General features: G+C 36.4%; 1 protein-coding gene across 1 annotated transcript in view; it reads right to left on the reverse strand.

The window, feature by feature from the left end:
• Nucleotides 1–7,062: 7,062 nt before the first annotated feature.
• Nucleotides 7,063–14,851, reverse strand: part of LOC127528782 (uncharacterized) — a 35,653-nt gene continuing 27,864 nt past the window's right edge. Inside the window, exons 8-10 of the mRNA XM_051929683.1 lie at nucleotides 12,727–12,926; nucleotides 7,803–7,970; nucleotides 7,063–7,107 (exon numbers count right to left, since the gene is read on the reverse strand). Coding sequence (XP_051785643.1) covers nucleotides 7,063–7,107; nucleotides 7,803–7,970; nucleotides 12,727–12,926 — 413 coding nt within the window. The remainder of the gene's footprint in view (nucleotides 7,108–7,802; nucleotides 7,971–12,726; nucleotides 12,927–14,851) is intronic.

The raw sequence follows: 14,851 nt of genomic DNA on the forward strand, positions 1-14,851 counted from the left end.
GCAGTAGAGGCCACTATCGACCTCTTGAACCCTCAGGTACCACGCCAAACACCAGGTAAAAGTGCAATACTTATTTATTTTATAATAATATTGTGCACCAAGCACCCTCCACTCCACACTACTCATACAATATTCAATAATAATACAACTCTTACGCCCAATCCTCCTCTCCCAGACACTTAGCCACCCTTCCTCCCAGCTCAGCTCCTGGTGGTCCCCATGGTATCCAGCAGGGCTGTTTATAAAAACTACAAGGTCCATAAGGCCCTGCTGGAATTCGGGGAACCTCCATGCTGCTGGGAGGGCTCCATCTGGTGGCTTGGAAGTGTGGGCCGGAATATTTGGCCGGCCATCCATCACACCATGTAAACTTTGGTGTATAGCAGGAACAAGCTGTGAACAAGATAGACAGAGCGTGATTACATTCAAACAAGTTTTTTATATGGAAGAAGATGATCCACTGTGGCAACCCCTAACAGGAGCAGCCGAAAGAAGAAGATAACAAAAACGTGGAGGTGGTAGTCATGTAAACAAAGATTTTAAATGCTAGAAATAGAGATGAGCCACATATTAATGTTTTTTTTCTGTGTTGGACCTAGAAGCTACCTGTTTTTTAGCTTCATGCAATCGCAGTCTTCATTTGGAAAATCTTAATGAGTCACAGGAAGTCACAGAGCTTTCTATGATACCGAGTCATGTAGTCTGTCTTACTCAACAGCTCAATCTGACCAGTCTGTGATTCAACCCGACAACATGAAATAGGTTTTTTGTTTTTTAAGTCATAGGGATGGGCTGTGTGTGTGTGAGAGTTGAAAGTCAATGAGTGCTCAGCTAGAAATTCAATGCATATGACACAGCTACAAGTTATAAGAAGCACTGGTGTTTTGGACCTTGCAAACAGAAGACAGACTTGTCTATGTGATGTCTCCTGTTTAATGTACCACAACAAGAAAGAAAAAAGAAAGAAAGGGCAGAGATTGAGGCTGAAGTCAGCATTCCTGGTTAGAATTCATACAGCACCTGCTCGATCAGGAAGGATATTGTAGGCTGTCAAAAAAAGGAATAAGCTTGTGATACTTTGGAAATGTGAAAATGCATGGGAAAGTCATTATGGAGTCATGTAATTTGTCATGTTCTGCAATTTCTAGTCATGTAACCTGACATCCTCAGGCAACAAGATAAGGAAATGCAGTAGTCATGTTTGGCATTGCCTCCAACAGAAGTCATGTAATGTGCCGCCAGCTTTGGCTTCCACTCACCCGAGGCTTTTCTGCCTTTATTGTTTATAAAATTATTATTCATTGCACAATAGTTTAGGCTTTCTTAGCTTTGGTTCTACACTAACTACTTTTCTTCATTTTGAAACTTTGAGTTTTACCTCCCATATAAAAATGTTCTGCTAGTTTATATGCCTAATAATTCCCCTGTTATTTTCCTTGCTTTGTTTCAGACTTTTTGCCACAGTTGACTAGGTGTCCATCTGCTTTAAGTTCTTAGCACCTGTTGATTCATAAGTGGATGGCTGTCCTTTTTCTCTTTTCCATTACTGTTTCCTAACCATCTGTGCTAATAAGCAGTTCCCTGTCTCACAGGGGTTGGTTGGTATATTGTTGAATATGTAGTGAAGTTCTATTGAAGTTCTAATTAGTATATAAAGCAAATGACTTAAAAGAAATATTGTGGGGTGTGGAATTTTATGATTAAATTCACTGACCAAAAACATTTAGAGATGATATAAATAATTACATGTACCATGTATTGAACAAAAAGGAAATGGAAAATGAGCTATCAAAATCATTTAGGTGAATTTTGCAATTTGGCAGGCCAGTCATGCATGAAGCCCATGAATAAATAATGCTAAAGAAAATTTGCTAAAACTCGGTCTGTTGTTCTTCAGCTAAGAGGGAATCTGCATTTTTCTAAAAGTGAAGAGATTTCAGTTCATATCACAAGCTAATTTATTCTGTCACCTTCCACAGCAATCTTAATCAGGATATAGCCCATATGAAAAAAGAAAGCATACTTTTAAATTTAATTATTCAGCTTTCTACAATTTCATGGAGGAATGCATTTTTTTGTAATTAGGATTACAAACTGCAGTAACATGGAGTCATTTTGGATTCTGCGTTTACAGCCCCCATATCAAGACAGATCCATGGCTTCTCTGGTAGCTCATTGTGTTTGATTATCATTATTCCAGGAGTTATTCACTTTTTTTTTGCTACTTCAAGCTCCATCTCCCTGATTAATTAAAAAACAAAACAGACACATTAGTTTTTAATTCAACTTTATTAATCCTAACTTCCAAATGTGAGTTAAGTATGTGCTTGGTAATCCACAAACTAAGACAACTCTCCAGGCTATTTAAGCTGTACGGCAAAAAATGACAGAGAGGCTGACAGAGATAACAAGTCCTATAGAAGTCCTGTATGTTGTGTAATCTAAACACTAGAGTTCATATATGTGTGAAATAATATCACTCTGTAAAGTGTTCAAAAATCTTCTTCTTCTATAATACGCTACCGTGGCTGTTTGTTTGTCTGTCCAGGATTTTACATCACCTGCAGCTCGCAAACCGTTTCACCCATTGACTTGAAATTTGGTACACATATACTACGTGACGTCTACTATCCGCTTTTGGGGTGATGATTTTATTACTCTTTTTACTTTTTTTAATTGTAGAATCAACTCTCAGCAGCACACAGCGTTCTCATTCCATACCGCCTTCGCTAATCATTCTTGAGGCAGTTTGAAGACTTAAGTGCCAGATTAAGTGAAAAATTAAAGAAACATACTAAGTAATTGCAACACAAAAACTAACTTAATCAGTTTTAACGTGAAAAGATTAAAGAAGAGAAGCAGCAGGCCGCTAGGGTGGAGTAAAGAAGAGCTGCTCAGGAAGCAGCAAGCACATCAACCTCTGAGCAAACGAACGATAAATGTACAGAGAAAGAGTATGAAAACTAGGAATGCTCAAGTCAAATGTATTCACGTTATCATGCAGTGCACCGTTACTGGTATTTAATAATGTCTGTAGTTTTGTTAATTAAACATAAATGTGAACACATAATTAATCATAAAGAAATTTATTAATACAGTTCACATTCAGAAGCCTAAAATGGAATGGGAGAATTAAGTTCTTCTCTTAGAGTGTAGGACTAAACCTAAAAATGTTTGTAAAAATTTGCAAAACATGCAGAATATTTAAATGGGCTCATTTGCCTACAGAAACCACATAAATGCCAGAACAGTTGACATCACCAGATTGTGGGCAGCAGTTAGCTATTTTTCTTCAGAGCTTTTATTTTTTTCCTCAGCTGTTAGACTGCCATGTACAAGAGGATCCAGTAGCTCCTGGAAACCAGCCATATTCCTATGAGGATGAAAAACAAAATCTGAGTATTACAAAATTAGGAGACACCTTTACTTGCTTACAACAGCCATATTTTACATCTTGGATCACACTTAGGATCTTCTTGTAAGCACTGCTTCCTTTGAGCTTCAGCACAGTTCTATTAACTAACTTTTCTCAGTGACAGACACATATTGTTGCTGATTTTGCCCTGTGAATGGCTTAAACAAGGTCACCATTACTGTACAGTTTAGATAACAAACCCAGGTTTTACTGCTTTGGCTTCTTTCACTTCATCTCAAAGAAACTGTCAATGCTACTTTAGACCTTGGTGTGACAATTTTTGCTGCAACAACCCAGTAAATCGTTAAAATGTTGATAGCAATCGACTGGTGTCCTGTTCATGATTTGACCCTATTTTGTGCTTGAAAGCTATTAGGATAGGTTCTGTCTTAAAAATGTTGGTTGAAAATATTAAGAATAGACCCTTGGAATATAATGACACATCCGGATTATAAACCAATTTGGTGTCATTTAATGTGTTCTATATTTGCTAATATATTAGATTTTGTTAAAAACTCTCAGTGGATTTTTTTAAATAAATTGAGTAAAATTTTCTATTTTGGGTTTTTGTATTTTCTGCACTGATTTTTCTGTGGTCAGAGATGCAGAAACAGACAAAAATCAGGAAGTGAAATGGACAGGAGACTACTTCATTGTATTAAACACAAGATCACATTAACTTAAGTCAAGAGATTTAGAGTAATCAGTTGTTTAACCAGCATGTTTTTAGGCTGTCATAGGACGTCCCCTAGTGAAAACTACACAAACTAGGAGATCAATGTAAAAATACACAGAAAGGAATCCAGCCAAGAATGAAAATTACATTTAGCCACTGTGAAGCAGTGGCATTACCCAAAGTGGTTCTGACCGATAACTAAAAAAAACTGCAATAATGTACTGTAGAACGTTTTGAATAAATACTGTGCATGACTGCAGTTAGATTGTTAAATACACCTTTGATGTTTTTTCATTTTAACTTCATATTCTTTTGGGATGAAAAATAGCAGAAACTAGTGATAACATCCATTTGTGACAATGAGCGGGAAGTGCTAAAAATATAAGGTTTGCAATCATGTAAAGTTTTATTCACCTTTCTCTCTTGGACTGCATGATGCATGTGCGCTCCCGTCTCAGTTGTTCCAGTTTTCTTTTGACTAAAGTCTTTTGGTGTGTTTTGTTCACCTGTAATTAAAGATAAGAGAGAGACTTGTCATATGGAAAAATGGGGAATTGTCAATCTGTCACTATGATTGTTCTAAGTAAGCTTCTCAAGAGAATACCACACGAAGCATTGTTTGTTTGCCTTGTAGCATGGGCCACCATGGCATATTTCTGGCCACTTGTTTTCTCAACCTTCCTTTTCAATTACATATCATAGGAAGTGATTGTTGCTACAGTGGGCACAATGCAGGAAACTACATTGAATGAGAAGCAATCACTATTTAAAACTGTCAGTTAAGCTAACATCAGAGGAGTTAGGAGCGAAACCCACAGAGACATGGAAAAACGTGTACATGTCACACCAATAATTTGAATACAGTCTCCAGGAGATGTAAAGTGGTAGTACTAAACTTTGACCTGCATGTTTGGCATTAACAAGATGACATTGTAATTTTAAAGTCATCGGTTCTTTAAACTAAGCACTCATGAATAATACATGCCTATTGTTTATCTTTATTGACAACAGCAAATCATTTCTTAAAAGGTTGCAGCACTGTTTCAGACAATATAAAAATCAATGATCATACATGGAAATTCCCACAGAATTTTTACAGAGTACAAGATCATAATTTGAGCTTTCAGTATAACGTGTTATACAAATTGCAGCTTTTTTATTAATACTTGCACAAAACTATTTCTAATCCACCACATACTGTATATATTCCTTGTCCTACTACATATGCAGCAAAATCATATCGTATATTCCATATTTGTTAATGTATTAGATTGTGTTAAAAACCCTCAGTGGAATTTTTTAATAAATTGAGTAAAATTATCTATTTCACATTTTTGTATTTTCTGAACTGAATTGCTGGTGGTCAGAGATGCAGCAACAGACAAAAATCAGAAAGTAAAATGGACAGGAAGTCACTTTTACCTGGAGGTAGTAGAAAAGGAAAGAATTAAAACAAAACTTAGTGCCATTTTGAACAATGCTACACATCTTCCTCTCTGACACACCAACAGTGAGGACTTTCAGCCACCGAATCATCTAGCAGATGTGTATTTTTGTGTGGCTCCTTTATGCCAGAAGCAATACATCTGCATAATGCCTCATTGAGACTGTGACTACCAAGTCAGAAGTTTTCTTTTTTGTTTAATTTTCATGCTTTATAGTCATTGTGGTGTGCGTGTTCAGACCAAAGTGTGTTTATTTATTAAAAGAGATTCTCTAAAAAGCCAAATTTCCCCCGGGACAAATCAAGTTCATTTGTTTATTAGTTCATTCATTTGATCTATCTATCTATCTATCTATCTATCTATCTATCTATCTATCTATCTATCTATCTATCTATCAAAATAAGATATCAAAATAACCTCCTATGGTTTCACTGTAGTTGTATATGTACAGTATTTGTTAGTAACTTTATATATGGTTGCTGCAAAAAGAAAATGATATACAAAGGTTTTAGAACACCTCAGTTTTTCTAAAATGGTGAATAGGTAAGCAGTAGACTGCCAGAAGTTTAAATTTAAAGTATAAGTTAGCAAAATGTGAAAAAAGGAAAATTTCAGAATATTACAAATGGGCCTTTTTCAGGGAACAACTAATAGGTTACAAACTACAGATGTTCTGCAGCAGCTAAAGTAAAATAAGCCTTGCCAAGTGAAGCAAACAATTTGCACCAGTGTCCCAACTTCTGTTGATTATTTAAAGACTCTCTGTCGAGTAGTGTTATTGCATGAGGCTATGCTTTTAAGTGTTTACCATTTTCAGGTCTTCAGTAAAATGTCTGAAGCCATCACCTTCTTTGTTTCCCAGCAAATCTTCATCTGATTTCCTATTGCGCATTATAGACAATCGCTCTTGGACCTAAGGAATTTTTTAAAGGTTAATAGTCATGTTTCAGTTTCTGTACTGTAAATAGTTGAGTTATATACTGTATTAAACAGGACATATTATACACCATTCACAAAATATCAGGCTATGTGGCCTTGTGGTTAAGGTGTTAGAGACTGCAAGCCACAAGGCTGTCAGTTCAATCACCACCACTTGCTCACTGCATGACCTTAAGCAAAATAATTACTTTACTAAGGATTGAAATGTGGAAATAACTGTAAAATTAGATTATAAGTTTAAATTGATTTGGATAAATATGCTAGAGAAATTATTGTGTATCTTTTTCTTTGCACTATATTCCATCATTTACAATTAATGAGTTCTACTTTACTATTAACCTATTTTCTATCTTCAAATAAAAAATGTTATAGCTTTAGTTGCCAGAAATAGATTTACCTGAATTTAGTCAATAATACAGGCCACATGAGGTTAAAAAGAAAAAAAGAATCACCCACCCTTAGCATCTGCCTTTCCTTGTCCCTTTGAAGTTTATTTTCAGCTTTTCTCTGTAAATCCACTAAACTTCTCATTGTCTCCTCCTTGTCCATTTCAGAAATATGGAGTACAGCCTACACAGACCACCAGATCATGAAGAGGAAAACAAGGAGAATTTAATATACACAATGCCTATCTGACATTTAAGAAATAATTACAATAATTTAAACTTTTTTTTTCTAAATTTAATGGTAATGAAAATAAAAACTGGTCATTTTGGGTCTTGGGTCCATCTTGATTTCTTATGAAAAATCCTTTTTAAGGAAAGCGTTTCTATTGGTATTATATAATATTTTAATTACTGTATGAAGTAATGAGTAACAATCACAAAATAAAATGGATTTTGCTATTATTAAGTAATAAAGAATACAAAAAAAATCATATCTGCGCACAACATTTAAAATAAAAGAACATTAATAGGTTTTGATATGCTTTGGAAAATTGATAACTGGCTGTGATCATAATTTTACAGCCCAGAGGCACAGAAAATGAATGATTTTAACACCACAGATGTTCATAAAATGATACTTTAAGGATGTCACAAGCATCTAATGTGTACACAAAAATGTTTGACTGATGGGTAGCACAAGTGAGTTATGAAAGTTTCTGTTTGTGTACCTGCTATTAGATGCTTGTCATGCATCTAAAGGAAAATTCAGCAGCATCATTTTAGATATAATGTTATCATTTATAGAATATAAGGAACAGAAAAATCTCCAGCCTAACTCATTCAATGCATTTCAATAATCAACTAATTTTGTTGTACTTTAAAACAATAAAACTGTTTATTTTGGTACATGATGAAAATATTTTTGTACAATTAAATCTTACTTCTTTGCATGAGAACTCTTCTTTCTTTGTATCTTCAGCTTGTATAGGTTCTTCTCTGAAAAGTGAATTGGTGGATTTGGCTGATCCAGGAGGCAGTTCTTCATTCGTTTCTCTCAGCAAAATCTCATGTCTTTGCTTATCTGTTTGTCCAGTTTCTTCTGCCTCATGCTATAGGAAAGTAGCCAGTTTTAACACTAGAATTACCAAAGCCTACGAAAAAACTTGTAAATCCGGCCCACCTTAAGTCCCTTCGCACTTCTCAGTCAGTGTCTTTTGTCTTGTAAATGTGCCCATCAAGACAAGCAGCAAGCAACCTACTATTCCAGCCCCCCACCGCCACAGAACGGCCACAAAGTTCTCCCAGCTCATGCCTTCATGATCTGGGAGTGAAGTGCTGGAGTTTTACAATGGAAATAATAGATCGTTATTTGGTAACACATAACGATCTGACGGTGTTTGTTTTCAAATAATATTGCATTAGTGCGATGATATTTTCTGATTGGTACTATTCAGGTCATACAATAATTTCTTCAAAATGTCACATATATTTGTGTCTTTCTTTTTTTCCCCTGGTGCTGCACTGACAGCATGCACCAGAAGGTGTGAGCTTATTCAGTGCTAGCAGGAGCACACAGGTGTCTGGTTGTTTGTGCTATAACAAGCTTGACCTGGCAGCAATCAACGCACATGTACTGTGCAAGGCATGTACAGGGTCCACTGAGAAAAGAAGAGCGTTCATGGCTCATCTTGCAGAGGAACATTCTTTCCTCTGCATGTCCTGGAGTCCTGTGCAGACTGGGCAAGATCGGGGGAAAAAAATGCGGTCACTGATTACAAGCATAAGAAGGTATGCGAATGAATATGAATAATTTGAATACTGTTGCATCCGTGCCACAATGTTTTCCAAAATGTACTATACAGGTCATAAAATGAATAATTCCAACTATCATATATACCTATGTCTCTGTTTTTTTTGTCAGTGTGGCTTTGACATCATGGATCATAAGGCGCATACTAATATTACAGTGTAAGCAGGAACACTCAATAAAATGAATAATAAAAATCAAGTGACAATGAGATACGAATAAGGCAGATTCACCAGCGTTTGTGTGTCAGCTTTTATCCATCCAGATCAGAGAATTTCCAGTTTGATTGTCTCAAAACACCACTCACATCTACAGTTATTCCCAGTTTCAGATAAAAATTAACAGCGTCAGATCCCTGGGGGAGGGCAGTAGTATGTATCGTGATCATGACTGAGAGAATAAAAGTGAAAAACAAAATGGTAACTTTTACTAGTACTATACATTTACAGCAGCTGTTACAGGCGCAAATCAAATGTATGTGTTTATTGTATAATAAGAGCACCTCACTACTGAAAATGGTAAATATAGGAGGCAGTCAGGATCTTGATTATAAGTCAGCAATTCTTACCACTGCGGCACAGAAGCTATTGCATCATCTTTGAACCTTTTGTGAAAGTGTTTATTTGATCTTTGCACTTCAGGCTTTACACATTATATAGTTTATGTCTACATTTTGTAATTTATTACTAAAATATGAAAAACGTTTCTGTTTTAACAATGTGTTTACACAGATTATTGTAGAAACATGCATGTGTTCCAAAATAACAATCTATTATTTCCATTCTAAAACTTCAGCACTTCACTCCCAGATAATGAAGGCTGGAACAGGGTGAACTTTGTGCATGTTCTGCGGCGGTGGGGGGATGGAATAGTAGGCTGCTTGCTGCTGGTCTTTATCAGCGCATTTACAAGACAAAAGACGCTGACTGAGAAGTGCAAAGGGATTTAAGGTGGGCCAGATTTACAAGTGTTTTCGTAGGTTTTGGTAAATCTAGTCTTAAGCACACTTGTTGCGTTAGATGATATGAACAAGTACTTACAGTGCAATAATATTTCTCACTGTACTCACACCACAGCTTCATTTAATATGCCACTATGTTTGCATTTTATTTGTTTGCATAACCACTAACCTACAATAAGATATTAGATATTACGATGTATTTGAAAATTCATTAATAAAAGGTGCGTCTATCCGGCTGTTAAGTCTTTGTCATTCCAAAAGAGGGCCCATCTCAAATATCTGTAGTAATAAAATGCATTGCCATTGTCACTTCAATAGATGGGGCATCTCGAACATTAACACTCCTTTTATGAATCCTATACCAATTGGCATATAACAGAGACACATGCATTGCATGGTTCACTGCACATGGTAATGCTGAGGTCTACCTTGATTACTTAGATTTCAACCCGTCTTAGATGGGTAGCCTAGCTAGTTTATTTAATACACCAACACTTGTTAAATTATCTATCATATGAATTTCACACTGTGGACAACAGATGCCACTTTATTGCAAGGATGGAAGCTAATAAAAGGAGAATCCAGGAGAATGAACAAACAGTAAACAAATCCTAGACACCTGTTTGGGAATGCCTTAATAGGTCCTGACACCCCGTCTTGTCTTGTGTAATCTTTGACACACTTATAAATGCTAACACTTGTTGCACACAAGAGCTTGGGGAGCATCTAAGCAGCTTGATCAAGGTAAGACGGTCAACCACATGGCAAGGGTGAAAGCGATTGCTGACCACCTCTGTTCTCTATTTCACAAGCAAATGTAAAAGGCCTGGAACAAAATGTAATGTACGTTACAACCCTGGAAGTCCCATTACTTCTACCTGCAGGAGCTACTTAAACTACAAAGAAGTCTGTGTCCATTTGAATTACTCTTACTGTTAATAACTCAGAGACAGAAGAAACCTTTTGTTACCATGACTCACAAGGACCCTAGACATCCTTATTGTTGCCATTTCTTAAATTGCATTTCGTGTAGACCTAATTTATTAACTGGGGTACTAGGTCCCCAACTCTGTATGATGTTCTGTTTACTTATTTTTACAGAATTACAAAATATACACTCCTTGTTCTCTTACCTTACATTGTTCTCATTTTACTCTTTCTTCCTCGCTTCTATACGTAGGATATACTCTTAACCTGCTCACTTTCTCCCTCTATATCATACTGTGTATTGGACAGCACTTTTTAGTCTCTGTTTGAAAGTACTTTAACTGCACAGGCCTCTAATGCTCCTCGTAACTCCTATGCTCTTCCTACAAGAATTCCTGCTACCAGAACCAGTTGTCCCTGCACTGCAGCACATACTTAAAGGCAGTGGCAGCTCCAGGCAACTCCGGATCTACCATCAGGGTAATCTGTCCTAGTGCTTTAGGGCCCAGATCACCAAGGAGCCTTAGCATAAGCAAGGAAAAAATATGCCAGCACCTTGCACTCTGAGCCCCAAGGAACTACCTTCTCTTCAAAACAATACAGTACACTTAAAATAGCACAAGAAACTCTGAAATTCCCTCATCGATAAAATTTGAAAATAACATTGCACTCAAAACTCCAATGGGGATGCTCCCTGTCTATTAACATATGAAATTCAGTTTGCTCAAATCTCCCCCCGCTTGAGTATGAAATTGTGAAAAATGGTTAACACATTGCGAGGAGAATGAAGATAAAACTGACAAAAACAGAGAGTACTGGTAATTACTTGTTTCCTCTTCAAGCACTGACTGTAGCACACTAATGAACAAGTTTAAGGTTTAAGGTTTCTTTATTGAGTCATGTTTACACAAGAAAACATGAAATTTGCCTTCTCAGTTGCATCTAATAACAGACAGAATGAAATAAAACAGACAAATAGAAACAAGAAAGGTTAAGGTAAGGCATTTAGATAATACATATTTACATTGCCCTGATGTAAAGTTTTGAAATATTTTTTAGTTTAATCCCTGTTTCTGATTTACTATCGACACACAGTATGTGAAGTTTCGTAGAGTGTGAGTATATGCATTTGCCTATTGGGGTAATAAGGTGAGGTGAGGGGGGCCTTTTGAGTTTTGACCCCCTTAGGCCTATCTGGGTCTTAATTTGACGTTGCTCGAGACTCCAGTTTACTTGCAGATTCAATGCATGATTCTACAACATTTTAAATCTGAAAGAGTATATAATACTTTGTTTTGAATTTTCACATTTATGATAGCATAAATAAACCGCATTAGCAAATGTTCAGTTGAATTAAAATTGCCTTAGAAAATGCAGTTGTCATTTTGAGGAAGACCATAGACAGCTGCAGACTCATGGAGAAAAAAGTTTATTTTAACATACAGAATCCTGACCAGAAGAGAGGACACTTCAAGTAGTAGCAGGGTATTGATTTGGCACGATTCATCCTACAATTTTTTGAAACCTTCTATGATTTCTTCAGTGTATAGTGACTGTGTGCCATTTGTTCACATTTGTTTTTTGTATCTAGTCTTCAAAATTCTATCATTATAGCACATCCATTTGAGAGAAAAGCAGGCAGACACTTTCAAAACAGGACACCGCAGTGTCGTGTGATGATGCTGCTGTTGCACATGAAAGGGAAAAAAGTATTGATCTCACCTAGCAATTACTTTTGCCATATCCATTATGTCAGATGCTTTATACAACCACTGTGAAATGCAAATATGAATGCAAACCCAAGTATAGGAGTAAACTGCTACTGACAAGATGAAGGGGCCTCTTTTCTATATGGAGGAAGCTAACATACTCTTTTCTTGTATATAATATACATGATTTTAGGTCTAAGCCTTATATCATTGATCTAAATAAAAGCATCCTGTATTTTCATGTACTAAATCCACCCACTGGCAAATTTTCAAAATCTTATTAATTACACAAACTTAAGTCTGAAAATGATCACTAAGTTTTCTGTCATAGAATCAAAATGTAATCACCATGTTTAGGTATAATTCCATTTCAGACAATTTGAATTTTCTACATCTATAAATGATATCACTGGCAATTATATTTAATCATTAGGCATATTACATTTACATTTGTAAACTACCTCAGTGTCTCTGATATCTTCTGTATCTTTGCTCCATGCAGATGCAATGAGGGAACCTTGCTTTTCATAGTTTGGGATGTGTCCACTTACATCTCCTTCCACACAAATTTCATCTAATTTACTGTATTCCTCAGTCATATCTTCAGTTCCCATGACTTCCAAGTAGGGTATTTCATTAGCAGTAAGGGCATTTCCACATGCTAGAGAATGCAGAAAAAAATTAGATACTAATCTTAAACCCACTAATTCAATTCACGGTCATGAAGTGCAAGAGCCTATCATGGTAGTATGTGCTAGCAGAGTTGAATCATTCTTAGGCAGGGCATCAGTTCAGCACAGGGCCAGTTCACTAACCTACAAACCTTTAGGGATGTTGGAAGAAAATCCATACAAACAGAGAGATGGGGAGAACATACAAACTCTATACCGACAACACTGTGGTACATAATTTGAAATCAGAACATTCAGTCATTAAGACAGTAGAGCTAATCACCATGCTACCATGCCACTCATACCTGTAATTACAAGGGATGCTCAAAAAGTTTCTGCACTTTTGCATTTTCATTGGAAACGGTGAAGGTGGGAGTAGTCATTGGGCATTAAAAAGTTGGTACGACGCTGGGAAGATTGCATTGCAAATGAAGGTAACTATGTAGAAACCTTTTGAACATCCCTCATATTTGTCTAATATTTTCTTTCTTTATCATTTAAATCAGTTGATTGGACGTTTGGTTCCTGCTTTGTCTCTGCTACTGCTAGGAAAGGCTCTAGCCCCCTGTGCCAGGATTGATCTGACAAGTAGATGAATATCTATTATTAATGCCAGTACTGACAATCACAGAAGCGTCATCCTAGTAAAGCTCACAATAATGTGTGTAGTATACAATGCAACGGGCACTGCAGTGTCTATACAGTGCAATGAAATTCTGACTTGCATGGCACCCATGGACAGCAGAAACTAGAATAATGCAAACAACAGATAATGAGCACAATGCAAAAAATGCATATGCAAAAGCTAGATAAAAAACTTTAAATGGGAGTTGTTTTGCCTTTATTTAGCAAAAAACAAAATCTACCAATGGGGTAAGCAAAATTTACATGACAAGATTTCTTAAAATAAGCTAAAAATCATAAATACAAATTCTTTGATAAATAAATTATTCTTACAATAAGGAAAACAGGATTTAATTTCATGATATAAATACTTTTCACTTGTTGTTAAAACCAAAAAGACAGCTATCTATCAATGGTTACCAAATAATCTGGATAACTTGGACAGTTTCCTCCACAATTTCCTCCAGAACTCTCTTTTCTTGCTTTTAATAATTTTCCTCACCATCGCTTGTGCCCTTTTATATAGAACCAAACTTTTCATAGACTGATTTTTTTTCTATATTTCACTTCTCAAGCATAAACATTTGGCCACTAGGGTGGACAATCATTCTCTTACCATAACCAGCTAATTCAGGAATTGTTTCGGCATATAACACATTACTAATACATTGCCCATGGGCTAACCACCTACCAAACATCATCCTTCTTACTGCTATCTGGTCACAGCACAGAGATGCTAAACGTATTAGCCTCCTCCATTGCATGATGGACCTTCTGTGTACCCTGAAAAGGTACTTCCCCTCCACACTGAATATGAATTCAAGAGACAAATACCTTTTTTTACATTTGCTATGACAGTTGCTGCTTGTGTGACATGATAGTACTATATATATACAGTATAAATACACATATATTGTGAAGCCTGGGGCGTATACAGCCCCCCTAACCCCGATGCAGACACATGTTTGCCACACAGTTTATTTACACGTGGGAGCGCTTCCTTCACTACCCACAGCACAGCAGAGTACCAAATGGCACAAAATGCTTAGTCCTTTCTTTCTTTCTTTCTTCTTTCTTTCTTTCTTTCTTTCTTTCTTCTTTCTTTCTTTCTTTCTTTCTTTCTTTCTTTCTTTCTTTCTTTCTTTCTTTCTTTCTTTCTTTCTTTTCTCTTCCTGTCCACCTCTACTCCTCCTGGCAAGCTTTGTCCTCCACTTCCCGAATCTGGCTTCCTGAGTAGTGGCTGCTGGCTCCTTTTATAAGGCACCTGGAAGTGCTCTAGATGCTCCCTGCC

This window comes from Erpetoichthys calabaricus, chromosome 1, assembly GCF_900747795.2.
Source record: "Erpetoichthys calabaricus chromosome 1, fErpCal1.3, whole genome shotgun sequence".
Classification (NCBI taxonomy): domain Eukaryota; kingdom Metazoa; phylum Chordata; class Cladistia; order Polypteriformes; family Polypteridae; genus Erpetoichthys; species Erpetoichthys calabaricus.